Source organism: Colossoma macropomum, unplaced genomic scaffold (assembly GCF_904425465.1).
Source record: "Colossoma macropomum unplaced genomic scaffold, Colossoma_macropomum, whole genome shotgun sequence".
Taxonomy (NCBI): Eukaryota; Metazoa; Chordata; class Actinopteri; order Characiformes; family Serrasalmidae; genus Colossoma; species Colossoma macropomum.
The window spans coordinates 15,181,167-15,201,514 of NW_023494794.1; the positions used below are offsets into that span (position 1 = coordinate 15,181,167).

A 20,348-nucleotide genomic window follows, 5' to 3' on the forward strand; every position below is an offset into this window, starting at 1 on the left:
ATTTCAGGAATAATGGCCCAAAACAGCTTGGAAAGAAGTCTGGTTCCGTTGACTTACATTACAGGACAATATGTTTTTTCCTTCTCCTGTAAAGTTACTATTTGGGAGATACGAGGTTTTCTTCCGACAACAGCGATATATATATATATATATATATATATATATATATATATATATATATATATATACACATATGTGTGTGTATATATGCATATGTATGTATGTATGTATGTGTGTGTATATATATATATATATATATATATATATATATATATATATATATATATACACACACACACATATGTATGCATATGTACGTAAAATAGGAATAGGAACTGTTTCTGTGCGTATAGGTGTAGGCCTCACCTTAAGATTCCTGTAAAAGTCTTTGAAGGAGTGGCTCATCCATACATGCTAATATCGCTAACAGAAAGTAGTCAAATTAGCATGAGGTAATTTTCAGAATGCTAACTGAGCTCCTCCAACAAAAAAACATACATTAAACGTTCCACTATTTTTTCCACTATTTTTTTCTGTTTTACTTTGTACAACATGTTACATAAAAAAAAAACAGAATATGCATTATTTATGTTTTAGTGACCCCTTCGTTTTAAACAGAGAATCAAACAGTGCCATACCATGTTTATATTATTTTATGAAAAATGTCACATATACTGTTTTTTTGAAGCAAGAGCACCTTTAGCATTACTGACTGGACGTTCTTTTACAAGTATCATAGAGTACCGTATGGCAGAACTACAGAAATATACAAAAGAAAGAATAAATAAATGCAAACGTTTGGGCTCCACGGTCAAATTCCATGTTTTACTGATTTGCGCAGTTACAGTTTATTTTAAATTTGTTTCCTGCAGAGGATGTTGAACTTATGCTCTGTTGACCTTCTTACTGAAAATTACAGGTGTATAAATTGTAGAATTTTCTGTGTTTAGAAATTGTGTTGTAAAGTTTGTATAAGTTCAGTGTTTCATTTAGACCATAATTTATCTTTCTAATGCACTAGTATTTGAATAATTACTACAACTATTATTATTATTATTATTATTATTATTGTAAATCTAACATTTTCAGTATAAAAAAAATTATTTATTGATTTATTTTTATATGAGGAAATAAGGAAAAAATCTGTTTTTCTGTTAAATTCCGGGGCAGTGAGTTTGTATCAGGAAGTGAACACCGTCTCCAGCTCAGAGTGGTCTTTATCACCGTTTCAGGGCGTGTTTATGACTCCGTCTCTCTCAGACTAACGTTCCAAGCCGTGTCTGTTTCAGAACCGGGTTCTCTGTGTCAGTGTCCATTTACAGGATGAAGCTCTTTCTGCATCTGTGTTTCTTTGCTGTGTTTATTTTTACTGTAGATGGACAGATGGGTGAGTGTGGCCATGTGTATTAGGGAAAAAATCCAATTTATTAATTCATAACTAGTTCAATAATTTAACTTTAATTGATCAGCTAACTGGCTAACTCATACTTCTCAACTTAGCATACTTAAGTATTCTCAAATAACTTAAACCATTTGTATTTGTCTTGTATTTTCAGATTTCATTACATCTGTACATTTAAATACTAAGTAATATGTATTTAATAGTAAATAACCTATAACTATAATCTATAACTGTAGGTTAGCTGAAAACAGTTGGAAATCTACTAAGTAGATTAGCATGTAGTACATTATGCACTATGTATATCATTCTTTTTCAGTTAAATTCTATGTGTGGCCTTATTCTGTCTTCTATTTCAGCTTTATTTTATATCTTGTTTTTATATTGTTCTATGCATCATTCTTGTTTTAGATGTAGTTTATGGATCTGTTTATGTCTTTAAAATTAGCCAATGTGGATAATCTGACACATTTGGAATCACTTGTCATATTAATAATTGTTATTTAGTGATAACTTGTACAGTGTAAACACTTGGTTTATTCACAGTATAAAGGACAACAAAAGCTATGACATGGTAAAAAAAAACAAGCAAATATTATTAAGTAATAAATATAATAACAATGATCTTTTTATAGTAATCTTTTATCACAAAATAACCATAAAAAAATTTAAACATCATTTTAACCATATTTGCATCAAAATTGACATTATATCATTGAAAACAGTGATTCCGAACTTATGAATGGTGGCGTACTTGTTTATTATTATCTGATCTGAATAATGTAAAATGGAAAGTCTATATTTTGAAATGTAAGCAGGTTTAGGGAGTATTAATGTGTTCATTAGTGTGAATAATGCAGTAAATGGACTGAACGTTAATGCTGGTGCTGTGTTTGTTCTGCAGCGGATCTCTGCACAGGAGTCATGGACTTTGATCCCTGCAAAGACTCTAATTCCTGGAACTGTAATTTAAACGTCAGCGCGTGCTTCTGCAAATCAGAGAAGCCTTTCTGCAGGTAATCAATAACCACTACGTTATTGCAGGTGATCAGTAACCAGTCTCTTACTGCAGATGATCAATAATCAATACCCTAGTACAGGTAATTAATAGCGAGTCTCCTATTGCAGATGATCAGTAATCTGTACCTTACTGTAGGTAATCAATAAACAGTCCCCTGCTGCAGATGATCTCTCATCAGTGCCTTACAGAAGGTAATCCATAAACGTCATTTAGGGCAGGTAATCAATCACTACCTTACTGCACATAATCAATAATCAGTAACCTACTGCAGGTGATCCATAACCAGGTTCTTAGTACAGGTGTGCTATAATCAACATCTTGTTTCCTGAATACTTTACTATAGTTGATCCATAATCAGTCACTTATGGTAGCTAATCAATAATAAAAATGTATATGAATGATGTTGTATGGATGTCTTCAGTTGATCAGCAATTAGTCCCATTAATATCTCGTGTGTATATATATATATATATATATATATATATATATATATATATAGATATATATACATAGAGAGAGAGAGAGATAGATATATAGATAGATGTTCACTCAAAAGAGCCAGAAAACACATTTAATAGTAACAGGAAATCACACAGAAGCCTCAACAACCAAACTGAATTAAGATAAATAATAACTAATTAATTAATGTATTGATAATCTCAGCTGTGTGAGTCAGTGAGTCACACTCTACCTTTACTCCAGCTTCTATTCTTTTCAGGAGACTCACTTTCAGTTCCTCAAAGAATCTGCAGACTCGCCTCCAAAGTTCAGTCTTAGAAGCTGGTTGATCATTTTGTTTAGTAATCAAACACATTCAGTGGTGTTGAGGTCTGGACTCTGGGGTGGTCAGTCCATCGTTCAGCTTCTTTGTTTGATGTGTCCGTCTCCTTTTCTCAGTGAGGTTCTTCTTGATCAGCTACACATCCTTTCAGACCCACAGCGCTGAGTCATCTTCTCACAGTGGAAGGATGGACAGAAACACCTGTGGATGTTTTCAGATCTGAAGCAGCTTGATTTTCTCCTCTCTCTCAAAGATGAAAGCTTTAAGTGCTGTTTATCTGATGGGGGCAGTTTTGGGGTCGACCAGGTCTTCCAGGTGGTTGTTAGGAATCACATTTTCTCTGTAGCTTTTAGTCAGTTTTTTGGACAGCTGCTTTGACTGGACTTTGAATAGATGAAGGATGGACTTTTCCACAGTTCTGTATGAACTATACGACATTTTCAGTAAACTGCACTGTTTTGTGGAAGTTAACAGTGTCTGTCTGTCTGCAGGTGTAATAACTTTAAAGATGAGTTCTATCTGGGCGAGGACTGTAATCAGAAGTGGACGACGCTGACCTTCGCCCTTGTGGCCTCTCTTCCTGGAATCACTCTGGCTCTGGTGGTGGGAGTGACCGTCCACATCATACACACCTGTCAGAAATCCAGTGAGAGCAGCGGGTGAGAAACGCACCCCTCTGATTGATTTCATACACTGTTGATGACCTGTAACATTAGGATGTTATTAAAAGTTTGTGTAAGCAGTTTTCTGAGTTTGTCAAACCACAGAAAAATTAGGTTTCAGGGTTTGTGCACATTGTACACATACTGACGTGATACTGACGTACTACTTCCTGTTTCAGTGATATTTAATGTATGTTTGATAGATAACGACCATTTAATATTGTGCATTTCACTCATGGTGTTCAGTCCTTGATGGTTTACATTTGCTTAAAATCCATAAAAATAAGGAAACTCAGGAAAGCGCGAGTCCATTAGCTTCATCAGTGTTAACCTTTAACAACTGATAGCGTGATACTGTGATACGTTTGAAAATCCCATAATAGTAAATTTTATCAGTAGCTAATTTAACATATGGATAGCTGTTCTGAGAGGAAAAAAGACCTACAGTATCTAAATATTAGTTTAATATTTAAATATTATTATCTAGTAGGGGTGGGAATCTTTAGGCACCTCACGATTCGATTCGATTACGATTCAGAGGGCTGCGATGCGAATATAAAACGATTATCGATGCATCTTTTTTTCTCTATACAGGATTTCTATCTTCCTACTGTCTAAAAACTTGGTGGTTTTAAAGCAAAGTATTTGTAATGATCCACAATGTAAATGCATTACGGATCATTACAAATACTTTGCTTTAAAACTACCAAGTTTTTAGACAGTAGGAAGAATACTTTGCTTTAAATATCTAAAATATCTTTTATTAATAAATCAAATGGAGGTGATGTGGCAAGTGAACTAGAAGGCTCATTCAGAGACGCTGCTGCCATTCGAGACTGGACGCTGAATCTCGGCTCCAAAGTGGGCAGCATAGCGCGAAAGCCCTGGTTCTCAACGACTGAGAACAGACAGCAGACAGCAGGTCACATAGCCCCGAAGTCTGGCCTCGCCAGTAGCGAACGAAAAAACAGAGATTCAGACGAACATTTGGAGACTTATTCGCATTTATAAGCAGCGCGGTTGGTTTAATCTGCTGAGAGACTGTCTTTCTCTAAAAAGTTGCGAAAATGAACTCGCTTCTCTTTCGAATTTTCCCGTTCCACCTTAAATCTTGCAGCAGTTACATTTGGCGCCTGAGGCAGAATTTAAGGTGGAACGGGAAAATTAGAACGAGAAGCAAATGAGAAGCGACTTCAGCCTCGTAAAACAGCCGGACGCTGAGACATTTTACAAGAAACTCTTCTAGTTTTGAAGGAAGGTTTTCTGGCGGAGATGGGAGGAAAGCGGCTGTAGCTGAAGCTTAAAGCAGAGCGAAGTAAATCTGCGCTCTCGTTCATATTGTTTAGCCTAAACTGCGACATTAACACATACTGAGGCATACTGGACATTAAATGTTGTGGCTCCCAAGGTGGTTTGATTTTTGTTAAAAAGACAAAATGGCTCTTCTTATCATTTGTGTTGTGACTCCTGACCTAACCTGGCTTTAATGCAGAGGGAGCTGGTCGGATTTCTCGCTCATCCAGTGGTGTTTTTGTTATGTGCCGCCACTGACTGTCCGGGCGCTGCACTTTCCCACTTCCAGTTCCACCTTTTGCGTTCCCTCAACATTACGTTATAAATTAAATATTTAGAAAATCGATTTTTAACATTTATGAATCGATTCAGAATCGTTCACGTCCGCATCGCGATGCATCTAAGAATCGAGTTTTTTCCCGCACCCCTATTATCTAGTAAGTTAAAATACAGTTTAGACGGAATTACTGTGAGTGAATTTGCGGATTTCTGCACCAGGTTTAATAATCTGACCTCAGAGAACGGATCTGTCATTTTGCTCAGAACATTATCATTCCATAGTTTTAGAGCCTACATATTTTGTTTTGACTTCTCCATCACCCTGTATTCCAGCGGTCAGCAACATGCGGCTCTTTTACTGTCCTGTTGCGGCTCCACAGCAGAATCAGATTTGTAGGTAAAAGTAAAATAATCCTCCTTTACAGTAAAATAAAGCTCTGCTGATCGTTCAACACAGTTTAACAGTAAATGGGCTGAAACTCTGGAGTTAATGTCGAACTGCTAATTCACCCTTTAACCCTGAAGATCAGCGCAGACTGCTGGTCACCATAGCAACACAGACAACAGTCTCGCCTAGCTAATAGCTACAAAACGGCAAAGAGAGAAATTTAAGGGGAACATCGATAATTTGGAGACAAATGGACTTATTTGTGTTTATAATCACTCCAGCTGGTTTCCTGATACGTTTAATCTGCAACGAGAAACTGACAAACACTAAAAAGCAGCAAAGCTGAAGTTTCTCGTTCGCCAGCTTCGTCTTCAAATTTTCCTGTTCCACCTTAAATGGTGCAGCAGTCACATTCTGGCACCTCAGGCACCATTTAAGGTGGAACGGGAAAATTCAACCAAGAAGCCGGTGAATGAAAAGCAACTTCAACCTCGTAAAAAGTAAAATGTTGAGACATTTTACAAGAAACTGTTCTACTTTTGAGGAAAAGTTTCCTGCTGGAGATGCGAGAAAAGCATCTATATCTGAGCTAAAGCTTAAAGCAGAGCAAAGTAAGTCTGTGTTTTCGATTATATTATATTTTTAGCCTGTACTAGTAAATTAGCACATACTGAGACAGATCAGGCGAGATCCCAAGGTTTCCCAAGCTCCCAAGGTGGTTTGATTTTTGTTGAAAGGACAAAATGGCTCTTCTTAACATTTGGGTTTAATTTTCATCAGTTTCATTTGTAAAGAGTGGTTTAGCATCTTATCATAACACACAATGCATTGCACATCATGATTAGGTGAACATCGTTCTCCATTTCATTACATTTAGCTCGAAATCAAATGAGTTAATGATTATAAAGACATTTATTTAGCCAGGGAAATTAGTTATCTAACTGAAGTTCACTTTGGTAGGGGTCAGTTTTACATGGTATATATCAGCCGGAGATCCACTGAGCTTACCTTGCATGGTCATTAAGTCTGGTAGGCTTGGCTACTTAAAGTACAGCGTAGCTGGTAGTGCTTTTGGCCTCGCTAGAGAAATAAAGAGGTTAGCCAGAAACGAGACATGAGACGAGTGTGAAATGTACCTGCTGGTCACTGACCCAGCTCAAACAGCCCGTTGTTCTTCCATTTTTACGATGTCAAGCTTGTAAGGATAGAAGAACCTTTTTGGTGCTATATAGAACCCTTTTCAAAAAGGTTCTCTATCAATCTGAAGAACGATTACACCACACGAAGGGCCTTTGTATCAAGCAAATGGTTCTTTGAGTGTTCATGGTTCTATATAGAACCATTTTCTTTACTAAAGAAACCCTGAAGAACCGTCTTTTTTAAGCGTGTATATTTTTGTTTATATTTGCAAGTGCAAAGTCAAAATTTATTATGTTTGTAAATCTGAAGTGCATGTTTGGATGCATAAAAACAAAAGTGTCTGAAAACTCGGTTCCGTTCACTGTAGAACAGAAGGGCTCTCTGAGTGGAGGAACTTATTATCAGCTTTCTGAACAGAGTTACTGATAAGAAATGCTTGAAGCAGCTAAACTGCGTCCCTGACCGTCAGCTGATAATGACGAGGGTGACAAGGGTTAGAAGGAGCAACTTCACCAGCGTTTCAAAATTTCTGCGTAGTTAAATGGTTGAGAATTTTGTAAACAGAGTCTTTCAGAGTGGTTTGGTGTGAAATGATCTGTTCTAGATAAACCTCCTCACCTCCTATTCTCACCTAGCTGGATTTTTAAGTTATCTATTAGTAACAAAACATAGTTTACTGTTATACTATAGACTGTAAAGACCCTTTTGTCTTTTTGGCCTGCAAATGTTGATCTTTAACCCTCCAATACAAAACTTTCTCTCACAGAAAGTAATTACATGAAATGGTATGAATATGCTAAATGGGCTGCAAGATGTCTGAGACACTGTTTTACGATAGTTTTGATAATTTATTAAATCTGTTCATGTTACATTCAGGATGTTGTGAGACACAATAGCCCTACAGAAAAAGTATTATTTTAGTAATCACTATTTTACCATTTCATCAACATTATATTTACAAATATTATTGGTTTCTTCAAAATGTTGTTTCCAGTTAAACTGGAAAAAGTGTTATTACATTAAAAAAAACATTAAAATGGAGAAAAAGTGTCCTTCCATTGGAGATAAATGTTTTATCACATTGGAAAAATGTGTTACTACAAAAAAAACATGTTATCACAAAAAAATGTAAATTGGAGAAAAATGTGTTTTCATGTGAAAAAAGTATAATCACATGTTTTAAGGCATGACATGTCAGATGTGATCACATTATCCACATATTATATGTGATCACGTTTTGTACATACTTCACCTGTGAAATACATGTGACTTTATTATATGAGGGATGATAAATTATATTCTGAAAAGTTCTACGTCCCCAAACGTTTGATGTTCTACCTTCTGTAGTTACTCACAGTGTGTTTGTTCGTTTTTGTTTGTTTTACAGAGGAAACAAACAGCAGTCCAGTTCCCCTACGACAGAGGAGACCATGTTCCCTGGAATAGTTTTTGCATCTGATGTGAATGTAAGTCATTGTTTAATTATATATAACATTGAGTTGTTCACGTAGTCTGACGTTCCCTCAGCACAGCCAACAAAGGCCACTAACGGCATGTAAATAGATACATATGCAAAATATATGCAAATAATTTAGTCTGTCATGTTAATTAGTAAGTAGTGTTTCACACAGCCATTCTCCATGCCTGCCCACTATAACCTGCAGTCTGAATTCACTACTATTTCAAACCTTTTGTTGATTTTTATGCTCCAAAACAAAAAATTAAGCACTTACTCTGTTAATTTGAAATTCAATTGCTCCAAATGTGCTCGGTGTTTCTTTTATCTTACCATCCACACTACTCCAACATTTTTTTCTACATGTTCATTTATACTCATTCTTTAATTGTTTCATTAGTATTTTACAGCGGGAAAACACAAAACTGTGCTACCATCAGTTTCCTCGTCCTGTTCTGTAATCCGCTGATTCTGCCTCCGACGCATTTTTTTTATATTCTTTTATCCATTCGTCCATCTTTCCACTCAGCCACACCCCTGATTTCTCCTGTTGCTCTATAATGACATTGCCAATCATACGGGAAAACCACAGCACTGTAAACCCATCTAATGATTAAACAGTTATTCAAGTCCCATAAAGTAGAGAGAGACACAAAGAAGACGCAATTCCTGAATATAAAATCTGTAATAATCTGTAATAAAATCTGTAATGATTACAGGTAAACACATGGTAAACTTTCGTAGCTATGCTGATGACACACAATTACACATTTCTCTTCACTCTGAAGGTCAAGACTCTGCAACAAACGACTAATTTCATAGTCAAATAATCTATCACTTACTGAAACGAATAATAGATTATTCAGATTATGAATCTCTACATTACCAAATAACTTTTATGTAGTTGGTTATGTAGGAGGTTATTTTGTGCATTTGCTAACTCACAATGAAGACAATAAAGATGAATAACATTCAAGAATTCACTGTTTTAATTAACATTCCTGCTGATACAGAAGATAAAAAAATAAAGCTCCAATATATTTTTCCTGTCAAAATTTATAACCAAGGAGATGCGCTCTGACGGAGCAGATGGGAAAGTGGAGAATGTTGTGGCAAACTTCTCTATGAACAGTTAAATGTGAACAATTTTGTGTAAACGCTTCATTTCAACGGGCCAATTTGGAAATAGAAAATATTACAGCTCAGCTCAGAACATGAAGTAGGATGGAATTTAACATTAGCTAACTAGCACAACTGACAGAGTTTAGCTCCCACACTTTTGTTCTTGAGGCTGCCATTGCGCTGTTGTTAACTCTCCAGTGAGCGGTAATGTCAAAACGTTTCTAGTGAGCACGAGACAGACGCGTAATGACATCACCAGCTAATCGACTACTAAATTAGTTGTCAACTAATTTGTTCGTTGATTTTAGTCGACTAAGTCGAATAATCGTTGCACCCCTAGTTGATAAGCTAACAAATTGTGTCAGACGTCTCCAAACGAATGTCAAAAAAATGTCTGCAGCTGATTCAGGACAAAACTGAAATTCTTGATTCTTGGCACTGAAACTTGTGAGAAATTCGATCCTTTGGCATCATATGTTTAATCTGAATTACAGAATCTAGGTGTCATTTTTGGTTCTCATCTTTGTTTTATCCCTTGTTTAAATAATGTTAGGTGTGCATTCTGTCATCTGAGGAATATTGCTATCACCTTTCGGCCACAATTCTAACGAGAATTTCCTGTAGATGGGATTTTTGTCACTGCTGGTCGACTCATATGACTGTGCACTTCGATACACCTGCAAATTCAGCTGCTACTTTCACACTGTGGCCTTTGACTCACCCAATTGCAATCACTCCTTTTTGCCAGTCATTAACATCTGCCTTGCAACCTATTTTCCACTCATCGAATGAGACATTCACTGCACTGTACCACCTTTTCTCAATCTACGAATCCGTCACACACCCTGCAGGTATTTATAGCCTGGTCATCCTTGTGCAGCTAGTAAAGTGAAGGAGAATAGAAACTAAAAACAAGATTAAAACAGTAGATTTTAAAAGAGAAGAATCATTAAATTTAAAATTAAAGATTAATTTAGGATAATAAAGTGCCATGATAAAGCAGAAGGGCTAGAAACACTAACAAAGTTTAAACTGAGCTGAAAGCTGCTCTAATAGGAACGTTTTTAGACCAGATTTAAAAGTGTCCAGTGTCGGGGCTCTTCTAATGCTCTCTGTCAACTGGTTCCATTTAAGAGCAGCATAGTAGCGAAACACTGCTTCTCCATGTTTAGTCTACACCTTCCGCAGGACTAACTGACCAGTTCCTAATGATCTGAGAGTTCTGATCCTGCACCATTAAGACATTTATAAAGCAGTAATAGCACCTTAAAGTCTATTCAGAACAGACTGGTAGGCAGTGTAAGGATTTAAGAAGGGGGGGCGGGCTTCCTTCTTTACTCCTAGTAAGACTCTGAACCAGCTGAAGCTGTTTGTCTTTTTTGGGAGTTCAGTTAGGAGACCATTACAGTGATCAATCCTGCTATAAATAAAGGCGTGGATGAGTTTCTCCAGGTCTGCTTTAGTCAGAAAATCTCTGATCTTGTTGATGTTTCTAAGGTGATAAGTAGAATTGATTATTGTACTGGGCTTCCTAAGAAAACTATACGTTCTCTATACCTTGTACAAAATGCAGCAGCACGAATCCTAACAAAAACAACACAGAGAGATGTTTAGAAACTGGCTGTCTGGATATTCCAGGATAGATTTTACATTCTTATATTGGTTTTAAAGCCCTAAATGGCCTTAAAGCTCCTGTGTGCCTCAGTTTGTGTTCCAACACATGACATTAGATCAGCAGATTCTGTCCTTCTCCACACTACAGACACAGTGGAGTGGCTTGCTTCTGTTTTTATGCCTCTAAATTGTGGAACTCGTCACCTTCTACTACTTATTTTTTTGTTCGATCGTATTAGGTTTCCTTATTTTGTTTCTATTCTGCTTTCAGGTTCAGTTTATATGTTTAATAATCATTTGAAAATGTATATTTTAACCCAGTTATTAACTAAAATACTGTTATCATTCATTTGAGTTTTATTCTTTCTGTTCCGATTGTGCTTTTGTTTTTATTATTTAATTTTACTTTTCAATTGTAGGACACTTTGAGCTGCTTTGTTTGCGGAAGATGTTCTATTAAATATTATTATTATTATTATTATTATTATTATTAATAATAATAATAATAAATATGTTTTTGCATTTATTGTAAAGTTGTGTTTTGCAAAATTCTTAGCTGTGACTACATTATGTATCAGAATTGTCATATTTTTGTTTGTTTCTTTCTGTTTCTCTCTCTTTCTCTCTAAGGCTCGTCCTAAAGGTCATCCTAATGGTCATCCTCCTGATCCGAGCCCACCACAAGGTGGATTTACTGCGCCAACTGCATCCTCACGCCCGTACAGGTGAGCACTGACCTGCAGATGGAGGTAAAAAGTTGTGTTAAAGTGTATTGGCTTTTGCGACTGGTCTTCCATGTTGCGCAGGAACATTTGAAAAAAGAACCAATGTTTCATACCTTGAACTGCAAACGTCAGCTGCCTCCTGATCAGGTAAATGCTTCACGTTGACTCATTGATTCATTAGCATGAAGTTCAGCTCCTCTCAACTTTGTGATGCATTGCATCCCCCAAACTCGACACACCAGACTCATCATGAGCCTGACAGAACCAATGCGGAGTATTGACCTGCTGGAGCAGTGTAAACGCAGCGTTAGTCCTTGAGTTCTCTGAGGTCCCTGACTTCTCTGAGGTGTCAAAAAAGTTGAGGTCCTTGAGTTCCCCCATTTCCCTTATTTCTGTGAGTCCTCAAGCCCCTGAATCCTGGATGCTTGCATCTTTGAGCTCCTTAGGTTCCCGAGATCCATAAGTTCCTTGAGTTCCTGAATTCTGAGTCTCTAAACCCTGAGTCTCTGAATTCCTGAGGTCCTAGAGTCACAGAGGTCCCTAAGATTCCCCAGTTCACAGAGTAGCACAAGATCTCGATGTCATGGAGTCCCTGAATACTTTAATCCTCAATCCTTTAATTCCTGGGCCCTTGAGTCTCTGAGGTCCATCAGTTACTGAGATCTTGGAATCCCTGAGTCCTTGAATTTACAGAGTTCCCAGGTTTCCTGTGTTCCCCCCTTTCCCTTACTTCTGTGAATCCTTAAGTCCCTGAATCCTAAATTCTTGCATCCTTGACCCCTTAGGTCCCCGAGACTCATGAGCTCCTTGAGTTCCTGAATCCTGAATTTCTAAATCTCTAAATCCCAAGTCCCTGAATTCCTGAGGTCTTAGAGTCCCAGGAGTTCCTGAATTTCCCTTGTTCACAGAACAGCTGAAGGTCCCCTTGTCCCTGAGTCCCTGAAACCCGAATCCTTGAATCCCTGAGTCCTTGACTCTCTGAGGTCCTGGACAGATTTTTAAAATTTTCTTTTTTTAAGTAGATTTCTTAATATACAGTAATCTGCATATTGTGTTTTGACTATAAGTCAAGCCTTAGAGTTGCAGAGGTTGTTGCTGATGCATGTATATTCCCTCATACTGTGTTTTTCTCTTTGTGTTCAGCATTCAAGATAACTCACGTCCTTTTGCTGAGAAACCATCAATGGGAGACGCTCGGCCGCCCTACAGGTACACAGAAAACGTTCTTCAGACAAATCTGTCTCACACACTCTGTCTTAGCACAATCATCAGCACTTCAGTTTCCATCATCAAATTTTCAATGTATTGTATATATGAGGTGTTATTCATTTTTACTAGTCAACTAGGCGTCATTACCATATTAAAAAAAAAAAAGACTTGTGTTCTAGACGTCTACAGAAAGTCTTGTGTTAGTAGTTTGAAAATAGGAGCCGCAGTTTAAGATGTGAGATGTGCAGGAGAGTTTTTGTTGTATTTCACACAGAAGTGCAAAGACAGACTGTCTGACGTAAACTGCACTCTAAAATCACCACAGTGCTCAGAATCTTACCTCTCACTAACTATTTAAACTGGCTCGGGTTGTCTGCGCTTCTGTGCACTGTTTTTATTAGTGTGAAGGGGAACTCAGTGACTGTTCATTCATGAACATTCATGCTATCATGAACATTCATGCTGAGTTCTGGAGGAAGTGGGGGTGCTGAGGTTGCTGCAACACCTCTCTAGACTTAAGAATTGGATTTACACAACTGCTAAAAAGAAAAAGAAAAAAAAAGTTCTGACATGAACGTAGTAAAGATCCATATCTGCCTGTTTTAGAGTGGAGTTTTATTTTATTATTCATATATTTTAAAAACTTGTCTTAGCTGTGCACTATTTACATTAACAATGTATTTTCATTAAAGCAAACAGAATCGCTTCCCTCGCCCCCTGCTGGCTGCTTTGGGGGCTCGGCACTAAAACACACAGAGGTTAAGGTGCAAATTGGAAAAATGTGTGCAGAGCTTTAGGACATTTCTGAGCCCAAAAGCAGCCTAATGTTTCTATATCATTTTATATCATTGTTTTATACCATTACATCTCCCACTCGGAGTGTGTTCGAGTGTGATGGTGGACGTGACACAATTGGTTACCACACCACACATTAACAATCTGATTGGATGCCAATCAACTCATTGCATAAAGTTCATCCGGAAGGGGAAGAGCAGAGAAATCAGGGTGTGCACCAGCTGTTAGATGTGTCAATTATGTGGGTATATTTTCCTCTCTCGCCACATTATGTCACCTTACGGCACGTCACATCACACTCTGATGTAAATTATCAGAAAAAAAATCACTTAACAAAAAGGCAAATCATTTTGCTTGATGTCAAAGTTCACGAATATATTGCTTAAAATCTCTGCACCCCCAACTTAAAAACACCTTCCAGCATCCCTGATGGAACTCTGTTTGTTTTCATTGCGCGCTCATGCTAAGCAGTTTCTGATTTTGCATGTGAGTCAAACAGTCCTTTCCTATTGTGGTTCTCTAAACTAGCTCATAAAAGCCTTATGAGATTTTTGGCCTTTTCTTTCTACTGCCACCTACTGGCATTATTTAAGTACTACACCCACATTAACTGGAAAATAGCAATGGGTATGTATGCTAGGGGTCACACAGACTAGTCAACTTTAGCGCTCGGCAGTGACAATCTTGATGTCGACAGTCACTGATCTCATGATTATGACACTAATAACATGAACACCTCAGAGAAGACAACAAGTGAGGAGCCTGGTGATTCTGGCTTTCGTATCTCTGGTTTCCTAAAGGCTAGTTATGTGATCAAGGGCTCGTTGGAAAGGACACATCTTGCTCTACTGACTTATGGAGTTTGGCTTCATTAATTAATTAAGCCAAACTCACATCATGAATACTAAGCCTAACACATGATGAACGTAATCATCTATTTCCTGAAGACCACAATAAAAAGTCCTATGTGGTTGGAGGGGAGGGCGTAACACTCTGCAATCCTGTAATGTTTGAAGTCAGTTACTCTTATTTTATACTTTAAATTTATTGGCTCTCCGGACCTCAGTGGCAGACGAGCATCTCAGTAAGGCCACCTAAGGTGCGCCTAAGTCGGATACAAATTTCTGAGATTCCGAGGTCCATGTCTCTGGTTCCCGGAAGGCTAGCAGTGCAATCCAGGGCTCGTTGGAAAGGGCTTGTCATGCTCTACTGACCTGTGGAGTTTAGCTTCGTCATAGATTTTTAAAGTTGCTTGCTGCAAAGCGTTCCCTTCTCCTGTGGTTTTATTCGTGACGCCATTATCGATCAGTTGACATTGACTCGACTTTAAAAATCTGAGGTTGTGCAGCCCCTTTGTGCACATATCAGTGCATGAGTTTAAAGTATCAGTGTGAGGAAAATAGAATGAATAATTCAGTGATTAATTGTTGTATTGGCACAGCTCCTGCTAGAAACACATGCAGATATTCTCATTGTGACTGTTTTCCTGTTTGCAGCTCATCTGCTAGCATGCGTCCAACAGCTGATAGACCACCAATGGGAGGGCCTCATCAACCCAACAGGTACATGGGAAACATGAAACATCAGATATTCCTTCTCACGTTATATTTACCCTGTAATGAGGATGTTTTTCGCATTGTCTGTTTTTATCTGCATGCAGCACATATGATAGCATTCTACCATCATCACCCAGAGCAGGGGGCTCATTTAATAGGCCGGGTCTAGGAGGACCCCAACAGCCCTACAGGTAATACAGTACAGTTGGGTTGTCTATTCGATTTAAAAAGGTAGTTTGGTATAAAATCAAATTTACCCAGTTTTACCTTTACACATGTTTGGGGTCTGAAGTTTGTTTGGAGCTGGAGCTATGAGGCTAATGTAGCTAACAAGTAATGGGAGCTCATGTACAACAATTAGCATGGTGCTAACTGCATTTCATCGCATTCACCTCAAAACCAATTATACATTTTTTATGACCAATTTTGATTCTTTTTTTTTTCCCCACCCTAATTTGACATTTATTTTTAGCCAATGTGTATTCTATTACTATTTTATTACTGTCTATTCTACTATTTTATTATTATTATTATTGTTATTATTATTATTAGTAGTAGTAGTATTAGTATTATTATTATTATTATTAGTATTATTTTGTTTTATCTGTGTGGGCTAGATGAACACATGAAAACACACTGGCACGTCTCCAGAAATTCCTCTCAGCCAAAGTCAAACTATTAATAACATAATTTTCTCTTTGATCAGCCAAACTGGCACTTTAAATTCTTTAATTAATATTTTTTAAATGCCAGAGGTCGTGTTGGGAGTTTTTCATACCACTTCATACATCTTTGTGTATTTACGTCACACACAGGCTCTAAAAGAAGGTCTGGCTCGATGTTTGGGCCTCAAAAGAATTCAAAATAAACATTGTACTGATGAAGATATGATGACCGTAGTAGATAATTCACTCACATCTTCAGAAGACGCATGCTTTAACATGTTTTCAGTGAAATTCAGTTGACTGATTGACTCTATTTGAGGGGAGGGGATTACATTTTTTTTTATTAATCTATAGCTTTAATATGTGTAATCTGTTAAAATAAATTTATTAAACTGTATATATGTATATATATAATTTTTTATATTTGATTGACGCCGTACTGTGTTTTGTATTTTATGTGATTTGTAGCTACACAGCAGGTCCAGGTCAGGTGCTCAGTAACCCGTACGCTAAAAGCAGGAATCCGTATGAAGAGCGCAGTCCGTCTCCAGATCAGTACAGGAGCTACAACCCACCTTCATCACCTCAGGCTTACGACGACAGGGTGAGCATCCGACTCAATCATTATTTCATAATTGAACTATTAACCATTTACTCAGTGACGTAAATAATTAAGACACCGTAAATGCTTTTCATAAATGTGATATGTTTAGTTTTAGGTTATATGACATCTTCAGGCATAGCTATTCTGGCTATTTATTTTATTAGAACTTTATTCTAGAAATAAACTTTACACATGAGGATCAGTTAGCTGGAACTGAGCCTGTAGTGGGATAGGTGGAACTTTTATTCTGCTAGCAACGCTAGCGCTAGCTTAGCCCAGCAGATAACAGTTTAGAACAGGTTTAATTTCGTCTCTCCGTCACTTTAACACCAGCCGCCTGACTTCACTGTCTTTGTCTTCAAACCTGTTCTGTGGTTAGCAGCGCTGCTATCATGCTAAGCTAATGCTAACCAGCTCCTCCTAGTTAGCAGCACCATTTGGCTCTTTCTGTGAATAGAGTTCATTCTCAGCTTGAAAGCTCTTTAAAAATGTACTTCTTTCTTTGCCTTTTTTGACCAAGTGTCAATTAAAGTGCTCAACTTTCAGAAGATGTTATTGTCCCATCTCAATCTGTCAAATCAGAGACTATATGAGCTGTTTTTTTCTGAAATATTCAGCATTTTTTGCGACGCTGTTACCAATTTTTAGGGAATAGAATTTAAAAGCCTGTGTCAACTGAATTTATTATTTTCTAGCATGAAATACATATATTCATGAACTGCTTTTAGAACTTTTCAAATAAATACTAAAAATCCAAAGTTTTGTTGTGTTTTCTATATTTTTTATATGTTGTTGCTGTCCAAAGAATCTCCATTTGCATACTATGAGCTCAGCAGCTGTGCTTTACACTGTGTAAAAATTTTGTTATTGGGCCAATAGAAGCTCCAAAATAGCTTCAAATAAAATTTCTTTACATTGACTAACATTGAAGGTAAAGAAGGTTTTTGCCCTTTCCTCTTAAGTTACCATTTTGGAGATGCTTTTTTTTCTTAGGACAGCAATGATATATTACTTCAAGGCCTTAAGAGCTTTTTTCTCTCAAAAAAAGGACATTTTTTCTTGTATTAGTAATTTTAACTGATTACTTACTAAATTAAACATTTTGTCACCAGTATTGACTGCGATAATAGCCCCCATTAAGCTAACATTAAAGCAGTAAAAAAATAAATAAATAAAAAACATATAAAGTATACAACATAGAGCAAAAGGGAAAGTTGAAAAAATGTTTTAATCAAAATGTTTTCATTCAAATTTTTATTTTTTTAAGCCATTATAATTTAACCATTATTTAAATTTATTAAAGGTTAAAAAATGTGTATTAGGTAGTTTTCAGGCAGTTTCGTGAGAATGATTTGATAATATTAGCTGTTGTATTACTCCGTATTTTATCAAATAGAAAATCAGTGATATTGTCTACTATGCACCCAGTTTCTGATGGAGTTTTTTTTTTTTTTGGTTCTTCAGAGAATGGGTCCATCTTCAGTGCCCTCCTACGCTGCTCCAGACTACAGCAACCGCAGCGCTTTCCCTCGAGCTCAGATCAACCGCATGTAATGAAGAGAGTCACCCAGAGAGAAGCAGACGCGTTCAGACTGTAAATATGAAATGTACTGCTAGTCAAAGGTTTACATACATCTCACTTTTCAAAACATTTTTAATATAAATGATCATGTCTTTTTTGTCGTTTTACTGTATTAAAGCCTCCTCTGGTTTTTTAGAGTGAACATCACACGTAAATATTTCTGCCAATATTAAGAAAATCAGGGCAGAGTAGATTTATAGCTGCTGTTCACACGTTTGACCACCAGGTGTATGTCAATGTGCACCAGTTTTAAAAGCTGAGAGTAATAAACTCTTTTTAGATATAGTGCAAAATAAAGCATCTCTGCTTAGCAACAGTGCTAGCTTAGGAATAAAGACAAAGGCCACGCCCTCTTGTTGTAAAGTCAGCACTCAAATCTTTCAGTTTTTGAACCACCTTTAGGGCCGGAAGAGTTAAAAAATGAGCTTTTAACAATAGCTTGGGAAAGAAGTATCAAATCAAAAGAACAGCAAGAAAATTCTAAATTTTAAAAGAACGAAAGATGGCTCCAAACTTTTGATGGGCAGTTTGGATTTTCTTCATTTTTAAACCAGCTACATTTCTATTTTTTGTAATCTTGTTTAAATTGTCATTCATCCTGATAAATTAATTGTCATATATTTATGGTTATTACAAAAACTTTTACAATCTAAATGTGTGGATTTATTTATGACCTAAAATTAAGATGTATCTGCACTGTATTGTATCAAATACATCTTTGTTTTATGGTTTTATTACCTGAACATCTAATTAAAAATATTTTGAAATTGTTGAAACATTAATCTGTAATTTTTCTTCATATTCACATATTAATTAGCATTAATTAAGCTTTGTAAACATTTTACATCTAATTACATCTTTTTGATTTCTCCAAATTTCAATTTTTTTTCTCTCAAGAATATCATTTACCAGTTTAGATGCATTGTACAGCATGACACAATTTGTTGGAAACAGATAAATCTGGAATTACTCATTTCTGAAATCTGTACAGCTGTAGTTTTATTTATTTTTTAAACTTTGTGCCAAAACTGGCCTTAAACATCTGTGTCCTAGAGGTTTTGTTGATCACTAATCTCTTTAAAATCACTGAAAGTTTACATAAAATCCAAATATATGGGTTTATATATTTAGACAATTTTGTTACAAATTACTGTCTAATATTTGTCAGAATGATAATGATAAACGTTTTGTGTCCTTAAATTTATCCAGAAGCCAAAATTGTCTAAATTTGCATGGAAACAATTCAACATTTCTGCTAACATGTTAGGTCAGATTGTAATAATGGTACATCATTTTTCAATTGATTTTGATTTGATTTTATTTGTTTTTGAAAATTAATTTAATCAAAATTAATGAGAATTTTGAAACGGCTGAAAATTTCACACAAAGCCGAGACTTTAAACCCTCAAACATTGTCCGATTTGGTCGATCTTTATGCTTAATTTAATTAAGAAGTGCTGTGAATTTTTTCAACAATTTCCTAAAAAATAAAGCTAAGTTTTTGGAAAGATAAACATAAAATGGTTTACTATTGAATTTATGTTTCCAAGAAACATTGGATATAATACACCATTTAAAGACATTTTTCAAAAAATGTGTCATTTTTCATGAAATTAAAAGTGAAAAAACAGTACAATTATGCACATGAAGGTAAGACTACGGCCTTACATATTCGGTTTGTAGAATTATGTGAAATATGTGGAAATATGTGAAATGATTTTTATATTTGTTTTAGATGATAAGTGCGTCTGTGAACTGTTAAGTGATATCTCTCCAAAAATAAAGCTGTAAATATAGATATCGATCGTTATGTTGTGTGATTGGAAAAACAATTATCAAGCAGAATTTATAACATACTGGATATAAAATACTACCTGAAGACATTTTACAACTGTTCGTGTTTTTGCATGAACATTAAGGGAATTTAAGAACGGTCCAAAAATTTGCATGAAGGTAACGCTGTAGTCTTACATATTTCAGCAATGCTGGTGCAGAAATAATCATAATTAAAAGTAAATAGAGGTAATTTTTACATTTCATATGGACAGTAAGTTTTT

General features: G+C 36.2%; 1 protein-coding gene across 1 annotated transcript; it reads left to right on the plus strand.

Moving 5' to 3' along the window:
• Positions 1-1,232: 1,232 nt before the first annotated feature.
• zgc:158432 (uncharacterized protein LOC555281 homolog) lies at positions 1,233-20,089 on the plus strand. The gene is made up of 10 exons (XM_036580354.1): positions 1,233-1,387; positions 2,304-2,415; positions 3,693-3,860; positions 8,351-8,429; positions 11,786-11,880; positions 13,024-13,089; positions 15,381-15,446; positions 15,545-15,631; positions 16,574-16,709; positions 18,174-20,089. Exons 1-10 carry the CDS (start codon positions 1,324-1,326, stop codon positions 18,261-18,263), a joined length of 963 nt encoding a protein of 320 aa, XP_036436247.1. The 5' UTR covers positions 1,233-1,323; the 3' UTR covers positions 18,264-20,089.
• Positions 20,090-20,348: the final 259 nt, after the last annotated feature.